The sequence below is a fragment of the Mauremys reevesii genome, linkage group 8 (genome assembly GCF_016161935.1).
Source record: "Mauremys reevesii isolate NIE-2019 linkage group 8, ASM1616193v1, whole genome shotgun sequence".
Taxonomy (NCBI): domain Eukaryota; kingdom Metazoa; phylum Chordata; order Testudines; family Geoemydidae; genus Mauremys; species Mauremys reevesii.
The window spans coordinates 56,864,436-56,881,722 of record NC_052630.1 but is presented as its reverse complement, the minus strand read 5'-3'; the positions used below and the strand labels follow the sequence as shown (position 1 = coordinate 56,881,722).

Genomic DNA, 17,287 nt, shown 5'->3' with positions numbered 1-17,287 from the left:
TTTATTCATCAACATAAATATTAAATATTCTGCATACATTGGTGCTAGCGCAGATACGTCTGTTAACATTCAGATGCTGTGGATCTAACCCCATAAAAAATGCACTTACAGAACTAGAAGGGATTTCCATTGCAATTCCATCTATTGTCACACCTAACCAAAAGGCTGGCTGTTGACAAACCACCCATAATTGAGCATGCCGTGGTTGTGACTCTTCTGGCCCATGGAATGAAAGTCCACAGTAGTACCTCCTTATGCTAGGCCATCACAGAGAGAGAGAGAGATTGCTAACAGAGTATTCCACGGCACACTCATCTCATCAGCAAACTGATAATGTTTGATTACTGGAGTGGGGAAAAGTACTTGCATTAATACTCTTCTCTTTCCCTAAACAGGTGTAACTCATGCAATGGGAGGCAGAGGAGGCCTAAACAGAGGCAATATTAGTTAAAAGTTCTGTAAAGTAATTGATGCTGTGTATACAGACTGTCAGATTGACTACTGTTGCTTAAGTGTAATGATTGCAGCGCTAAAAGCAGCATTTTGTACGTAGATTGATGTGCGCATATTTCAATGTCTTTATTAATAAAATTAGACAAACTCAAATTAAAATGGCTTCTTTCTTTAAAATCCTGTCTTACAATTCATCTTTAGGACACTTATACCAGTCCTTGGATACCGTCTGCCCAGTCTGAGAGGTAACTGATCTTGCTATTCTGCTGGCCACATCCACGTTGTAGTATTGATCTGCAATGAGAGAAGTGCAGTTTGAGTGGAAATTAAAATTCCAGATCTAGGAAGTCTTTAGTACATAAAAAGGTCTCAGATTAATGTGCTGAGTTTACATCTTTCCCTTTTTATTGTCACTTTGGCAGAACTGGTACATTATATCACACTTGATGCACGTGTAGTTGACAGAGAGGCTTTAATAGAAGTTTCCAGACAAAGCATTTCATTCGGACATTTACTCTTTTTAGTCACCCAAATTTGAGTATTGGCAATTATCTAATCTTACCCTATTAAAGTTATAGCCAGCTAGCACCTGGAAAACTGTGCCACTTAGTCGAGTCACAGTACCCCATTTTTATAAAAGCAGTTCCCTTTTTAAAAAAAGATACTGGCAGCTTGTCAAGTCTCTTGACACATACTACTTTGAAGCTTTCACACTGTTCAGAGTTATACTGTGAGAGATGATCTTTTTTTGAAACCCAAACACAGCTGATTCAAATACACTCAAAAATACCAGAGGACATTCTTCATAGTTGTAAAATTGGGTGCACTTGAACAGACAACTGAACCATCCCTCAGCTAAAGGCTTGAGAGTTAAGAGGAGAATGTTCTTTGTCTCTGCTGTCTCATGCTCAGTTGAATTCTGTGCCAGCAATTCTCTGAAGGATCTAAAGAGTTTAAGCCTTTTCTTAAAACTGTAAAAGTGGAACCTTCTTATTCCACGGGTGTGCATTGTCTCACTTATTTCATAGGCATGATAGGAATTGTCATAGTGGCTTAGACCAGTGGTGGCCCTAGTCCAGCATCCAGTGCTTTAGAGGAAGGTGTAACAACAAAATCATTCACTGTGTTGTTATGGGATGCTGCCCAAAGGCAAAGTTTCTCCTTAACCACATTAGAAGTTGATTTATGCCCTGAAGCACAGGGATTTAAATCCTGAAGTGTTTGAGTGAAATCCTAATTTAACTGAAGTCACTGGCAAAAGTCCTACCACTTCATTGTAATGACAAACCATTCAAGAATGAAATTCTCACACCACTGACCACTCCAGATAGTCTTGTTATCCCTATATAAATGTCCAATCCTTTTTTAATCCTATCTGCCTGAGTTCTTGTGGCACAGGCTAGCTATTTCTCTGCTGATCATTTTAAGTAGAAACATCCATTTATTCAGGGCTTATGGGCGAAGCTTGAGTTATTGCCATTTTTTTTAAGCCTGATCCTTAGTACTCATTAAACTTCACCATGGCAGTTCTCTTCCAGTGGAAAGGGTAGGTAACTTCACATTTCAGAAAGCTACACTTGCCTTTGAGATTTGAGCTAACGTGTTTTAGCTTTAACTTACCTTTAGAGAAAACATAGTAATCATAACCATCTGGCCTTTGGTAGTTAGGTATTGATATAGCTGAGTGAACTACTTTTGGAAATCCTCTCCAGTAAGAATTTATTTTAACCTCATGATGTAATATTCCTGCAGACAAGAAAATTGCTTTAAGTTAGGAAAATATATTAAAACATGGGCTGGGCAAAGCTATAACTTGGGAGGAGAAGCTGAGAGAGAGAACAGCTGCTAGGATGGAGAGATTTAAAAGCATACATTAAAGAAGTTGAACAGATGAAAAATGCTGTCCTTCAGAGACTATTAATTTTAAAATGAAGATAAAAAACATTTAACATTAAATATAACTGACCAGATGGATTATGGTTGATTCTGAGAGTGTGGTACATGACTGGTGTGCGGTACATGATTGCTGATCTTATTGCACGTTCAAAGCGTCTCCTCTTGATCACAGCTCTGGGTGTATAAGCTGGGTACCTAACATATACTTTCTTTTTGCACTTTTTGGCTGGTTCTTGATTGTAGATATAATGTTGAACGCTGCCACCTGAAGCAGAAGTTTGTTCCAGTTGTGAAAACAGTTGAATCAGAAATGTCATCGGTACCCTAATATGAACTTGCTAGGCTGGGAAGATAAGAGTCCAAAGGCTATTGAGGAAACTTTCAGCTTGAAATGCCTCAAAATTACATATATAACTTGGAAGTACGATACTAACAGGACCTGGTCCTAACATTTGTTTACTTCTGTGAGTAGTTCTGTTAAAGTCAATGAGACTATCCATGGTAGTAAGCACTATTTGAGTGAATGGGATCAATCCCCTTGAGAAGAAAAGGTGAAATTGTAGGGCACTAGCCTGATGCTGCAAGCTTTCTGCTTGCATAATTCCCATTCCTCAAGAAGGATTGCAAGATTGGGTTTATTTTACTTGCCTAGTTGTTTTAATCTGAATAGCTCCTTCAAATGTGCCTGTGTAGATGCTATGCCATTCAAATAAGATAAACCCAGTGCTTTACAAGGAAAGAAACCATGACTGAGAAACAGTTCCATACATAGATATGTGGTGATTGGTCTATTTCAGGTCTTACCATGCCTCATTAACTTGTGACTGGAATAGCGTTCAAATGATGGTAAAACTCTTCCTCCTAACCCTATCCTGAAAAGTAAACTTCCATGATCACTTTGGCATTCAAAAGCTCTGTCTGAAGGCTCAGGTTAGCTCAGGACCTTCTGGTGCGCTATGTACTGTCGTCATCACTTATCTGTTGTCAGACATGCAGTCTTACTTGAAAATGGAGAGGAGTTTTATTCCCAAAAGAAATAAGCTGAATAACATTTGTCGACGTGAAACATACCTCTCTTGAAAAAATACACAGATTCTGGCCTTTTGTTGTGTTGTGCTACTGAAAGAACTGCTACTATTTTCCCACTTAGTCCTGCAAATCCTTTTGCAATTTGTTTGGGATATCCCACATCCTTCACATCATTAGTGAAACGCCAGTATTGGGAACCCTGAGGATTTAAGCAGAAACTTTTACTTAAGGAGAAAAAAATGTCCATTGCTGATAGGCTTGAGTGTAGACTACACAGGTGATTATGAAATCCACATCCAATTACTGTACATTGTAAAGCTGGCCAAAATAGTTACTGGTATATCCATCAAAATAAAAATTAATGTTGCTAATGTTCGAGAGATTACTCTGCAGGCTCCTTAAACCTCCATTAGCGCACAAACCTTTTCACTTAGCAGCAGCCGCTTTACTTTTGTGATAGAGAGAGTTCCCTCACCTCAGCTAAAGCTAAGTACTGGGCTTTCTAGAGAGTTCATGTTTCACAGCTGCTGTTTGATGCTCAAAATCACTCCCACCCAAACTACCAGAAAAAATGCCTGTTTAAAAAAGGCATTGTGGGGATCCATCTTTGAAATTTTATATTTGTATTTAATCTCCAGCTCAAATTTGCTCATTTGACACGTAATGTTTTTCTTAAGTGCCAGTCCTCTAACCTCATTCTAGGCTATAAAAGTCAAGTTGGGTTTGTGTGTTTTCCTGCTTGTTCATCACCAGTAAAAAAACTTTGGTTCAAATTACACCCTTGCATACACCTGTGCAACCATAGTGCTTTCAAATTATGCCCTGTTAACACCTGTGCAACTGTATCAGTCAAGTTACTGAGGCTTCACTGAAGGCTGCAGTTTGGTCATTTTAACAGTTCTGTTGATTCACAAGCCGACTCCCTCCCTTAGCTTCATTGGCTCTGCAGTATCAGCAAGATTAAAAAGTAGAAAGGCTTTGTCTACACTGGCAATTGAACGACAAAACTTTTGTCTGTCAGAGGTGTTAACCCCCACCCCCAAAGACAGAAGTTTTGCCAACGACAAGCGCTGGTGTCGAACAGCACTTTGTCGGCAGGAGCACTCTCCTGCCAACAGAACTAACCCTGCTTGTTGAGGGTGCAAGATTTTTATTGGCAGGAAAGAAGATAAACAGAGGCTACACTGCGTGACTTTTAGCAATACAGCTGTGTTGCTAAAAGCCGTGTAGTGTAGACATAGCCGTAGTTTTGTTACTGCAGTAAACAGAAGATTCTGAATACAAATGAGCCAATTTGTTGAGTAAGAAGCTTCTGTTCATAGTACAGTCAGCTTACTCTTGTTTTGTAGGAATTTCTTACCCTCCAGTGGGAATTGCATCGAACAATACTTACGAGTACTTTGACACTCCTTTCCTGTTAGGAGCAGTTTAAAAGTACCAAGACTGCACTTTACATAGCTGTGCTTGTTACACTGCAGATGGCTTAAAGAGCAGGCATGCCCCATGCATATCCATTGTTTGTTCACCTATAACCAGTACTTAAAGTAGTCTGAAATCACACCCACCCCCCATCAATTAATTCTGCCCCCAACCCTCCCATCAATCCCGAGGTTCTTCACCACCAGCCCTCCCGAACTCCCAGGCCCGTGCCTGTAGCAAGAGCCCTTCTTTCACCTTCCCAGGCTTAGTGTTGCTGAGGAGACATCTTTTCCTTGCTCACAGGAAGGGAGGAGGTGCCCTGAGCTGCTGGGCTCTTTCTGGTTGCCTTCCTCTCCTATGACAGTTGGTGTGAGGGGATGGAGAACTCTACCAGGCTGCTGTACTTCAGGAGGCAGGCAAGTGGAGAAAGGGTTTTTCCTCAGGTGGTACTAAAAATGTGCACTCCTCAGCAGCCTTCTTAGAAATTCTCTTTCCTGGCCCAGTGCACTTTAAGACTATACTGTGTAACCTACAAATCATAGAAAGAGCACTGCATTCTCTGCTGCAAAGAGGATTTTGTCTTGTTATAGTATTTGGGTTCATTCTGCCTGTTGCAGGTTCTTACCTCAGACATACAATGTAGCAATAGGAAAGGAAACCATGTTAAGGCATCAGTGTGAGCCTGAGTGTCACAGCTCCCACACAGCTGCAGCTTGTTAATTCTAGTCTATTGTTGCCATGGTTTTGGTAGTCGGTTTTATATCTATATAATGAGTTTTTGAGCACAGGAAAGGATCCAGCTTGACAACTCTGAGGACTGATATTTTCTGGCTATAGAATGCATACAATACAGGCCTCAGCAGAGAACGCTACCCTTTGTGGGCTCATCCTCTCTAACTGCCTTAGAAGGGTTAATTCAGTCTGCATGTCCCTTCAGTCCTTGACCTTTTTCATGAGAGTGCCAACAGGAATACTCATTAAGGCAAACTGGGCAATTAGACAGGTGTGTTGTCAGCTGAGCTCATGAACCTATTTATTTACTATTACTCTTTGCTATACAGCCCTTCATTGTTTTTATTTTTTTCAATTAAATCTTTTAAAATACTCAAACTAAGCAAGATAACTTCCCTACCTTAAAGAAGAAGGTTTTGCCATCACAGTTGCATCTGGAAAAGACAGTGTCGATGGGGGATGGAATACCCCAACCCTCAGTGATTTTACGAGGGGACACTGTTGGCTGCCTAGCTGAATCCAGCAGCCAGTAGTAATGACCTGTAAAATAAAAAATAGTTCTAGCCCTGAAAAATCTCACTGATGTGCACCATTTTGCCCCTACTTATTCTTTTATTTTTTTTTAAGAATAGTACAGACAATACCACATACAGAATTCTAAATAGTAGAAGCAAGGACCACAGAGCCACCCTCTTTGAAATGGCATAACATCCTCTGTAAGTGCTCAGTCCTGCAAGGGTGAGTACTCAAGGTAACAGAGGTGGCTCAGCACCTAGCAGGATCAGACCCTCCATGTAATTGCAGTGCCTGGAGCCCAGAAGCATCTGCTGGAAAAGTAACATTCAGCAAGCTTGGGGAAGGAGGATGACATGGGAAGTCTGCCTAACCTAAGTGGCCGAGGGCAGCAAAGTCTGTGCAATGCTGCTGGGACAGCAAAGAGGAGGAGGACTTTGACTGACTTGACAGAACAGCCAACCACAACCCCAGAATATCCTTTCTGTGGCTGGGATCACCTAGCCCCATGCATGAAGCCTGCACAAACACACTGTTTGGGAAAAGGGCATTGATGGTGCAAAGCCCCTTTGTTCCCAGAAAGAGAAACCATGCCATCCTGCAGCACCCAGCTTCACAGGGAGGCTTCATCCCAAGCTAGCTGTCCCCAAACAGCTGAAGTACAGAAGGCTTTGAGTGGGGAGAAGAGCCAGCCCTTCCCTTCACCCCTCACACTCATCAAGCTACACATTACGATCAACAAGGAACTCTGATTCCACTATTCAGCAGGGGAGGCCTAATTCCCCACCTCCCCTGTTAGGCCTCATCAAGGCACCTGGCTTTGAGCAACCTAGGTCCTGGTTCACTCCAGAAGGCGAACTATCTGCACTGAAATGAGATGATACCACAACATTGAGTACTGGCTACGCTACATGTAGTGTTACATACAAAAGGGATCGGGGTGAGTGAAGGCCTAGTCTGGAGCCAGTCAGGCCCATGTGAGGTCAATAGTTTGGGTTGGTGACACCAAGCACCCATGTAGTAGTACACAGAGGTTCACTCCAAGGGCTATGGGTAAACTCCTGGGCTGCTCTCACTTTTTATTATTGTGTTCTGTTTGTGGGACGCTAGTCACATTTAATTATTATAGGAGATATGATTATTTTGAGGGATAGAGTGTCTGATTATTGCTGTAGAGCAGGGGTCGGCAACCTCTGGCATGCGGCTCGCCAGGGTAAGCACCCTGGCGGGCGGGCCAATTTGTTTACCTGCTGCATCGGCAGGTTCGGTGGATCGCGGCTCCCACTGGCTGTGGTTCGCCATCCCAGGCCAATGGGGGTGGTGGGAAGCGGCACGAGCGAGGGATATACTGGCTGCAGCTTCCCACCCCCCCCCCATTGGCCTGGGACGGCGAACCGCGGCCAGTGGGAGCTGCGATCCGCCGAACCTGCTGACGCGGCAGATAAACAAACTGGCCCGGACCGCCAGGGTGTTTATGCTGGCGAGCCGCGTGCCAGAGGTGCTGATCCCTGCTGTAGAGTTATTTATTAATTGCCTTTGATTTCTAGGCCTTTTCTATCTCTGGCTCCTATCTATACCCCTTATTTTAACTCTACCTTTTTCTCTGTTAGTTTCTTAAAGTCATCTGGTCCTTGCTTCCTATAAAGTTTTAATAATTGTTAATGGGGCTCTATGTTCATGTATTCATCAAACACTAGGAGCAGGCAGAATTAAAAAATTAGAGAAGGGAGCAGCAGTAGGAGTAGGGAAGTTATTAGTGGAGGATGGAAACTGGGATGGGTAAAGGTATGAATTGGTGTTCTGGGGTTCCTGCAAAGAGAAATTTCCATTGCTTTTCTGTAGCCCATATCCTACTTAGCACAATAAAACTAACTTGTATGTAGTTGTCCCCAAAGTTATGCATTGTTATCCCAGCTCCCATTCAGTACAGTAATGCCTATGTGTGTTTATTTTGTTAAGCAGTTTATTTTTTACACTGATCCTAGAGCTGGTATTTCAGGTAGTCTTCAGACTCAAGCAGACATTCCTGTATCAGGCCTTGTCTTACACAACAGAGGAAATTCGATCTAAGCTACACAATTTGAGTTACACTAATAGCATAACTCAAATTGACGTAGCTTAGATCTACTTATGCGATGTCAACGATAGATGCTCTGTCATCGACTCCCCCTACTCTTCTCGAGCTGGTGGAGTATAGGAGTCGACGGGAGAGTGATCTGCGGTTGATCGCTGCTTGTTGATCCCTCAGGAAGTGTAGACAAGCCCTCGGTTACATTTGGAAGGTTTACTTCATTACTATAAGGGCTAGATAATTTTTTGAATGAAATCTTAGATTCTGGAGCATAAACATTGCAATAATTTAACAACAATGTGCCATATGCACCAAAATAAGTGTCTGGTAATTACATTATACTCTATACTCTGTAACACACACTCTAAAATGAATCTCTGGAAGTTGAACTTTTTGAGATTCAATCAATTGCTTGTAAAACACACAAAATGCATCACATGGCATTTTCATTATATTTTTACATTACACTCCTGGTAGTGATTTGGACAGAGCACCACTCACAAAAGCAAATACTTTGCCATGTCCTCTGCCACACTAATTGTGAGGCCCTGGAAGTACTATTGAGCTGTTGCCTCCTTTTGGCATCAGGAAGTGGGACTTAAATGGACACTAGCCCAAATATATATTATCTGATCATTAGGAAAGGCCAAAAAGTAAGTACTTAATTCAAACATAAGTGAAGGCATGAAAATGATAAAAATCCAGTCGACCACTCACCTCGGAATACAGCTAAAGTTCCATTTGGTAAAGCAACTATTCCATCTGCTGGCTTTCCGTTACACAAATTCTTATCTTGTTCATCTGGTACAAAATAATTAGTGTATAGTTTTTTATTTAAATGAAGTTGAAACTCAAAGAATAGCTTAAAATGCTGTAGGATTGTCAGGTAAGATAAACCTCTTGTTAATGGAACAGACTCTTGGTTTCATTATTTATTGGAGTATGCATAGGGAAATCTATACTGTGTATTCATCAACTTATTACACTATAAAAAAAGCATAAAAGTAAAACTTTGAATAAGAATGCTGCAGACAAGCACCATTCCTTCCTAGTGTTTGAGACTATTCAGGAACCAGGGTTCTGATTCCTATATTTGTTACAAATAATAGCTATTGTTCATTTGAGATATGTTCTCCAAAGTTTTAACCTTGATATTTGTTACCAAAGAATATAAACTCTGATACGTTTATAGCAATCTATAGTTTTCTTTTGTTAATATTTTGAGTACCTGCATTTCAGAAAAAAAATTGGGTAGAATTCTAAGTATACCATAATAAATAACCAAATTAATTAGCTCTCACATAAACCTCATATTTAATTTTTATCCATTTCCTGCCTATTTAGTGGATTGCTCTTCTTTGTTTAAATACTATCTTTAAAAACAATGCTTATTTGAAAAAGTCTAAAAGGGCTAAAATATTGTGCATTGGGTAAATGGATTTAGGATAAAAACTGACTCAAATTGTTGTCCAGAAATCTCTTATAGAAATTTGAAAAAAGAATTTACCTCTTCTGTTTTGTTTTAATCAGCTTTTCACAGTTCTCTGTACTCTGGGTTTTAGATGGGAAACAAAAAAACTGCAGGAAATTTTCAATCCTTCATAGTATATCTGAGCCATCTCAAACTAAGAGGTCCTGAAAATATTTTTCTTGTCTCCTCTTTCATTCACATAGATAGAGCAGATATAGATTTAGGCTCAGATCCTCGAATGTATTTAGGCATCTAGATCCCATTGATTTCAACTTTCTATTGGCTTGCATCTCATGCTGTCATTCACACCAATGAAAAGTGGATGCAAAACCAGATCAGAATTTTCCACTCACAAGTGTGAATGAAACAGACATCATGTAATGTTTCCTGTAGCTCTTTTTTTCCTTAAGAATGAGTATATGTGTAGTTTAAGTTATGTAATCATAAAGGATGGGTGAAAACTCTACTCTAGTATTTAAACAATATTAGGTCTAGTGGTGCCTACTTGTAGCAAAATATTCAGGAATATGTGAATTTGGAAAACTGTCAAAGGAAAATAATGGGGCTAAGATTTAATTAAAATGTAATGGATAGTGAGGGCAAGAACAATATTGCAGCTGGAAGGAGGCCTGAGCGATGGGATGTCTTGTTTTTTATTGTGGGTATCTGTGCAAAATGGCTGCCAAATTAGGTAACGTGACTAATAGTTGAACTCTAGCCAATGACTTGCTGGAATACTTTCATGAGACTTGGAAATCTCCCTCTGGCCTTACTCCTTGACCCTGTTTTGATTCATATGTTCCCTGGTACTTACAGTCAATGTTCCAAGTAATCTCTTCAGAAACATATGGTTCCTGAAATGGAGACATGCTCTGGCTATCTGAGAAATATAGTTTGTTCATCCCTATAAATATAAATGTTACAGTTGTAAAGAAATATACCTTTGTAAGTTGTGTTGATCTTGTCCTGTAGTTTGGAGTCTGTGTGTATAGCGGGGCTTCTTTCAGGAGCTTTAGTTGATGAGTATGTTTTAGTGGGGAAATGTGTGACTTCTCTTCTTTCTTCAGTCCTTGTGGTTATGAATCCGCTGGGCAAGGTGGAGGTATGATGCATATCTTTCTCAGCTGTAAAGGTTGAAGACACTATTGTATGTTTTACTGATGTATTTGTGTTCATAGCTATTGGACTTTCCTTGGTAATTTCTTTATCTGAAACAAGATCAATGCTGGTATTAGTTGTAATGCCATGTGACGTTGTTTCTTGTTTTTGAGGGATAGCTGAATTAGATTTTGTTGTTGTGCATGTTATTTTCATAATGGTTTCCAACCTGTTGTTTTCATCATTGCCATTAGGATTAGGTGTAGCTCTCAGTGGAACAATAGAAGTTGTGAATGAGATTGCTGGGTAGTCTATAGAGTTAACTTGTTTGGAAGAGGTAGGATTTTGATTGGGTCCCTCATAAGGAACGGGAGTTTCTTTAGGGTTTTCTGTGTTTCTGCGGGGGAAATTACTGTCTGGAAGAGTCATTGGATTAATTGCAGTGGATCTTGAATTATCTATATGTTTCTCCTGCTCAGGAGTGACTGGGTGGGTAGCTGGTTTCTGAGCCAAAGAAGGACTGATGATGATCTTGGAAGTTTGTAATTTTTCAGTGGGAAACTGTGTTGTGTTTTTCTGGGTGGTAGAATCTGTAGTGTATGTATTTTCAGAGATGTCTTTGGTTTCAGTAGTCTCCTTGGAAATGGAAGTTGCTGTAGATCTTTTAGTAACAGTAGATGTTTCTTTTGTGGTTTCAAAATGGACTTTTGTTTCAGGGACATCTTTAGGTTGAGAGGTAGAAAGGTTTATGGGTGGAGTAGCAGTAATTTGTATCACAGACTTAGTGTTTTTTTCAGGTTCAATGGTGGGTTTGGCACTGGCTTTTACTGGTGGGATTTGAGTGACAGTGATACCAGGTTTATCTTCTGTTAGTGACACAGGTCTTTCCTGGGAGCCTTTAGCTGTAGTGGACACCTCTTCAGAGACAGTCAGTGTTTCTTTAGTGACAGTACTGGCAGTTGTGTCTATTTTACCTGTTGTAGTTGCCTGTTTATCATCAGAAGCTTTTTCTTTTTTATCCACTGTAGCTGTCTCTTTGGTAGCAGTTGTTACCTCTTTTTTATTGGCAGTAGAGGTGTCTCTAGTGACAGCATCTGTTTCTTTTTTATTTGCCATAGTTGTCTCTCTGGTAACAGTGGTTACCTCTCTTTTATCAGCTATATTTATCTCTTCATCAGCAGCAGTTACTTCTGTTGTACCACTTGGAGTTGTCTCTTTTTTTTCATTCATAGTTTTTTCTTTGGCTGCAGTAGTCATGTCCTTTGAGTCCTCTGTAGTTCTCTCTTTGATAACAGTGGTTAACTCTTTTTTCTCTTCCGTTGTTGTTTCTTCGGTAGCTGTAGTTTTCTGTCTGTTATCTACAGTCTCTTCTTTATCTGCAGTTGTCAGTTCTATAGCCATGGTTGTTACTTCAGCAGCAGTAGGTGTCTGTTTAGTGGTAGTTTGTGTCTTTCTAGCTGCTGCTGTTGTGTCCAGTTTAGCTGTTGTCATTACAGATTTTTTAGCTGCAGTAGCTCTGGATGCAGTAGTTGTGGTTTTATCTATTGTGTCTTTTTCATCTGTTGTTGTTGTATTGACTGCAGCTATAGTAGTTATGGCTGTTTTGTCTTTTTCATTTATTGTCATTACAGTCTCTTTGTCCACGGTAGTTGTATCTTTTTTACTTATGGTGGCTAGAGTTTCTGTAGTTGTGTCTGTTTGGGGTGCTCTTGTTACGGTCTCCCTAGCTGCTGCAGTTGTGGCTGTTGTAGCCGATGTTACAATCTCTCTATATGCAGTAGTTGTGTCTTTTTTAGTTAAGTCTTTTTCATCTGGACTCAATATCATCTCTTCACCTACTGTAGTTGTGTCTTTTTTAGCTGCTGATGTTACAGTGTCTTTAGCTGCAGCAGTTGTGGCTGTTTTAGCTGTTGTTGTTACAGTCTCTCTCTCTGCAGCAATTGTGTCTTTTTTATCTGTTGTGTCTCTTTCTGCTGTAGTCATCACAATCTCTGTGTCCATTGTCGTTGTGTCTTTTTTACCTATGGTTGTTTTGTCTCTTTCATCTGTTGGCACGTTTTCATTGCCCACAGTAGTTGTATCTTTTTTGCCTGCTGTCGTTACAGTGTCTTGAATTTCTGCAGTTGTGTCTGTTCTAGGTGCTCTTGTTACAGTCTTCCTCGCTGCAATAGTTGTGTCTTTTTTAGTTAAGTCTTTTTCATCTGGAGTCAGTATAATCTCGTCATTTGCTGTGGTTGTGTCTTTTTTATCTGTTGCTTTTACAGTGTCTTTAGCTGCAGCTGTGACTGTTTTAGCTGTTACAGTCTCTCTCTCAGCAATAGTTGTGACTTTTTTATCTGTTGTGGTTATTGTTTCTCTAGCGGTTGTAGTTGTTGTGTCTTTCTTTTCTGTTGTTGTTACAGTCTCTTTGCCCAGAGTAGTTAGGTCTCTTTCATCTGTTGTCATTACAGTATCTTTAGCTAGAGTAGTTGTGTCTTTTCTGCGTATTGTTTTATCTGTCATCGTGCCTTGCTTTTCTGTTGTTGTTATAGTCTCTTTAGCTGCAGTAGTCATATCATTTTTATCTGTTGTTGTCTTCTCTATGACTGTTGTGGGTGTGATTCTTTTACTTGTTGTCTTCTCTGTGACTGCTGTGGGTGTGACTCTTTTACTTGTTGTCATTGCCATTTTAACAGCACTAGTTCTGTCACTTTTAGCTGTTGTTGCTTTCCTAGCTGCATTAGTCATGTCTGTTTTAGCTGTTGTTATCTTCATAGCTACAGTAGTTGTGTCACTTTTAGCTGTTAGCTCTTCAGCTGTTTTTGTAGTGTATTTCTTAGATGTTGTTGTTGTTTCTATCACTACAGTAGTTTTATCTCTCTTAGCTGTGGTCATCCCTTTAGCTGTAGTAGTTGTGGCATTTTTCATAGATGTAGTACTTGTGTCTTTAGCTTTAGTGACATGAGCTGCACTAGTTAATGCTGAGATCTTAGCCATACTTGTAGTAGTAGGTTGCATGTTGGTCTTCAGACTTAATGTCTTTGTAGTATTCATTTTGAAGGGCATAGTAACTTTATCTGGCTGGGAGGCAGGGGTCTGGCTAAAACTTTCTTCTGACAATGGAGCTGCTGTTGTACCTTTATTTCCTTGACTTGAAATTTTTCTGTCAGGGCCCTTTGCAGTAGGAGCAGGCCTAGTACCCACATTGTCCAATCCACTGCCAGTCTCCTCAGAAATCTCTCTTATTTCATCAGATGTAGAAGTCCTGGATGAAGTTCTTCTGTTTTTTGAGTCTTGCTCTACAAGAAGTACATATCAAGTTAAAGTACCACTTTTTATTTTCTCATATTTATGCAACATTACAGCATTTGTTCTTTTGGATTTGACACAGTAACCACTCATGGTGTTTTGGAAATAGTTGCAACTCTTGTGACTTGTACCAATACCTTTTTAATTTTTTCCCTGTAAAGTTGCACTGTTTTAACTTAAATCAGTTTAGAACCCTATGTGGTTGGTGCAAAACTCTGTGGCCATCTTAATTCAATTTAAACCTAGCTTAATTCATCAAGAGATAAGGAATCGAGTTAAGCTAAATTGATAAAAGCCAGGTTTAAACTGTGTTAAGACTGTCTATGCAAGATTTTACATTGGTCTAACTAAATTGGTTTAAAATCACACCTTTAGTTAAGTAAGTGCACCTCTGAAAATAGAAAGGCCTAACTTATTTTAATTATCTCAGACTTATGCCATCTACATTTTTATGTCCTTATGAAACTATCCTAATATTGTGGCATGCGGTGATACACTATGTTGTGGCTCTTCCAATGTCTGTTGGTTCTCTAACTGTAAAAACAAACCATGTGAGGAAATGGGAAGTCTCTCTAGGGTTGCCAACTTTCTAACTGCGCAAAACCGAACATCCCTGTCCTGCCCCTTCCCTGAGGCCTTGCCATGCTCACTCCATACCCCCTCCCTCCATCACTGGCTCTCCCTCACCTTCACTCACTCACTCGTTTTCACTGGGCAGGGGAAGATCCCTTTTCAACCAGGCGTTCTGGTGGAGACAGGTTAAATTATTTTTTACCTTTTCTAGTTGTTAAATACATAAATAGTAAATGTAGATGGTGCTGGGCTGGAAAAAAGATGTGTTCTAGAAAACCCCAGCTTCTGTCCTCACGGGGTTAATGACATATTATACTTGTAATATAAAAGTTAATAGAGTCCAAAGGAGCCTTACGCATTACACGGCCAACCTTAGCGCTGGGCCGTATATGCTCTCACACAGGGCCCAGCAATTTTGAGAGCAACACTGTGTTGGCAATTCTATCCTGTGTCTGCAATTCTATCCTGTGTATATCTGCAGTCAACCCCAGCATGAGAGCCTGCTGTGACCCTTCCAGGGGCGTGACCTTTCTCAGTCAGAGTAGCAAACACTCCACTCCAAACACTCTAACTTTTTTGCCGCCCAAGTAAAAAAAAAAAGAGCACCGCCCCGCCGTAACAACCCCCCCTGAGCGCCGCGCCACCCAAAGCCCCCGCCCCCCTGAGCGCCGCACCACCCGGCCCCGCCCCAGCGCTGCGCCGCCCAAGCCCCAGCGCTGTGCCACCCGAAGCCCCTGCCCCTCCGAGCACCGCGCCGCCCAAGCCCCCGCCCCCTCTCTGAGCGCCACCCAGCAGAAACAAAAACAAACAAACCAAAGAAATCCAAGCACCGTATTGCCCCAAGCATGTGTTTGGTTGGCTGGTGCCTGGAGCTGGTCCTGCTCCAAACCACTCCCACTTAACAAACCCACTCACATCCTTCTTCAGAAAAGAGATTTCAATGTGCCACACTGTCTAATCTCCCTCCTACCAAAGTTCAACATGGGTTACCTAAGCCTGCCTGGTGACTTACTTACTATGTAAGTTTTTTACAAAATTTTGGGTTGACTCTGGTTATATGTAGTTCTGGTGGGCTTTTTTGGCTTCAGCTACTTTATTATATATGAAGGAGATTGTTTTTCATTTTTAAAAAAGGGGATAGGGCTATTGGTTCACAGTGAAGATCTGAAAAGGAAGAGCTATTGCATTAGCTAAAGGCAGACTTCTGCACACTGCTTAGGATATTCCGATTCTTCCGTGGAAATATATTTATTTATTTTGGTCTCTTTCTTTGTAAACCTTAAATAGTGGCTCTGCTCTGAAAAGTGACCCTGTAGAAATGGCAACATGGGGTTCTATGTTTATTGTCCCTTAATGAGTTCTGTATCAAATGTTCTCAGCTTACAAGTAAAATTAGGTATGTTGTCTGCTTTCCAGACCTGAAAACTAAGCCTAGGCGCTGACATTCAAGCTAGGTACATTGCCAGTAATAAAGGTTCAATCTGAACATGCATTGTTTTGTACTGTATTGCACAGTATATAAAAGCCATTCCCATAACTGACCTGCTGTCCCTTATGCCAACAGCAAATCTGCTCAGAAGGTGCTTCATCATATGCTACTGTTCATGTGTAATGGGCCAAATTTTCAAAACTTATTCACCAAAACTGTATGTGTATCAGTTGAACCTGATGCACACACAAATATGGGACTTTACAGATATGGTTCATTGATGCATTCATTAATGTGCTTCCAATACATTAACCTTTGAAAATCTTTGCCCCACATGTCCTCTCTAAGGTCCTGATCTGGCAACCTGTTCCAAATACCTGTACAAAACCCCATGGACCTCAGTGGAGCTCCATGTGGGTTTAATGGTCTGCTCATGCGGAACATCTTGGAGGATCAATACTTAAAGAATTTAATCATATGCTAAATTTAAAAAATTAGCAAAGAGAAGAGTTTGTGGTAAACCCTTAAGAATTCCTTCAACACAGAAAGACAAGCATGCCCTGCTAAACATCAGCTTCTATTATACCACTGTATATACAGTTTAAATTTCATTTCTGCATTAGGCTATTTGATCACAATCCATACCTTTCATGGTATCCTTCACTTTTCTATTGTTTTTGTTTTTAATTTTATTTGTTTGGTTTTTTTCACTGGGATTTCTTGCTGAAGCCTTTGTTTTCCGAATTGTTGTGGATGACAACGAGGAAGACGATGAGGAAGAAGATTTCTGTTTCTCAGATTCTGAATGTTCTGCAGCCAAGTAAAATAATTGGTGAAAACAGAAAGTCATGCAAAATAAGATGTGTAAGAAGCGAATGCACAGTTTAAAACAAAATTGCTCTCAAAAGATAAAGATTTGGAGTAAATAAGATGAAGATGTGAGGTGTAATTTGAAATTTTTTGCCTCCTTAACCAGCAATGAATGGAAGCAACACTCAGTAGGAGGTAACAGTGCTGCCAAATCTTGTGATCATATTGCATGAAAATATGACCCCATGGCAGCCTCCTTTAATAATGGAAGACTGTGATTTTAGAGCAGAAAGTTCTGAGGTTTATTCCCCATTTCATGTGTGTGTGGCTGAGCTGGTGGCTATTGTCTATGTAAAGGCAGTGACAGATCAGCTGTAAAGGGGTTTAAAATCAGAAGCAGCTCAGGATTCTAATCAAGAGTGTACAGGACCTGCAGAATAGACTAAAAAGGGGAAGTCCTAAGAATTCAAATTCAGACTTTCTGCCTTTGGAGAAAAAAAAAATG

The 17,287-nt window shown here is 40.5% G+C and overlaps 2 protein-coding genes across 4 annotated transcripts in view; one reads left to right on the top strand and one right to left on the bottom strand.

The window, feature by feature from the left end:
- TPR (translocated promoter region, nuclear basket protein) overlaps positions 1 to 576 on the top strand; it is a 76,429-nt gene extending 75,853 nt beyond the window's left edge. For all 3 annotated transcript variants that reach the window (XM_039486747.1, XM_039486746.1, XM_039486745.1), the window contains exon 51: positions 396 to 576. In XM_039486747.1, coding sequence (XP_039342681.1) covers positions 396 to 451 — 56 coding nt within the window. In that variant the 3' untranslated portion in view covers positions 452 to 576. The remainder of the gene's footprint in view (positions 1 to 395) is intronic.
- An 18-nt stretch (positions 577 to 594) lies between these two features.
- PRG4 (proteoglycan 4) overlaps positions 595 to 17,287 on the bottom strand; it is a 34,916-nt gene continuing 18,223 nt past the window's right edge. Inside the window, exons 5-12 of the mRNA XM_039486748.1 lie at positions 16,618 to 16,782; positions 10,526 to 13,960; positions 8,831 to 8,914; positions 5,930 to 6,069; positions 3,421 to 3,577; positions 2,420 to 2,614; positions 2,074 to 2,199; positions 595 to 747 (exon numbers count right to left, since the gene is read on the bottom strand). Of these exons, the coding sequence (XP_039342682.1) occupies positions 638 to 747; positions 2,074 to 2,199; positions 2,420 to 2,614; positions 3,421 to 3,577; positions 5,930 to 6,069; positions 8,831 to 8,914; positions 10,526 to 13,960; positions 16,618 to 16,782 (4,412 nt within the window). The 3' untranslated portion in view covers positions 595 to 637. The remainder of the gene's footprint in view (positions 748 to 2,073; positions 2,200 to 2,419; positions 2,615 to 3,420; positions 3,578 to 5,929; positions 6,070 to 8,830; positions 8,915 to 10,525; positions 13,961 to 16,617; positions 16,783 to 17,287) is intronic.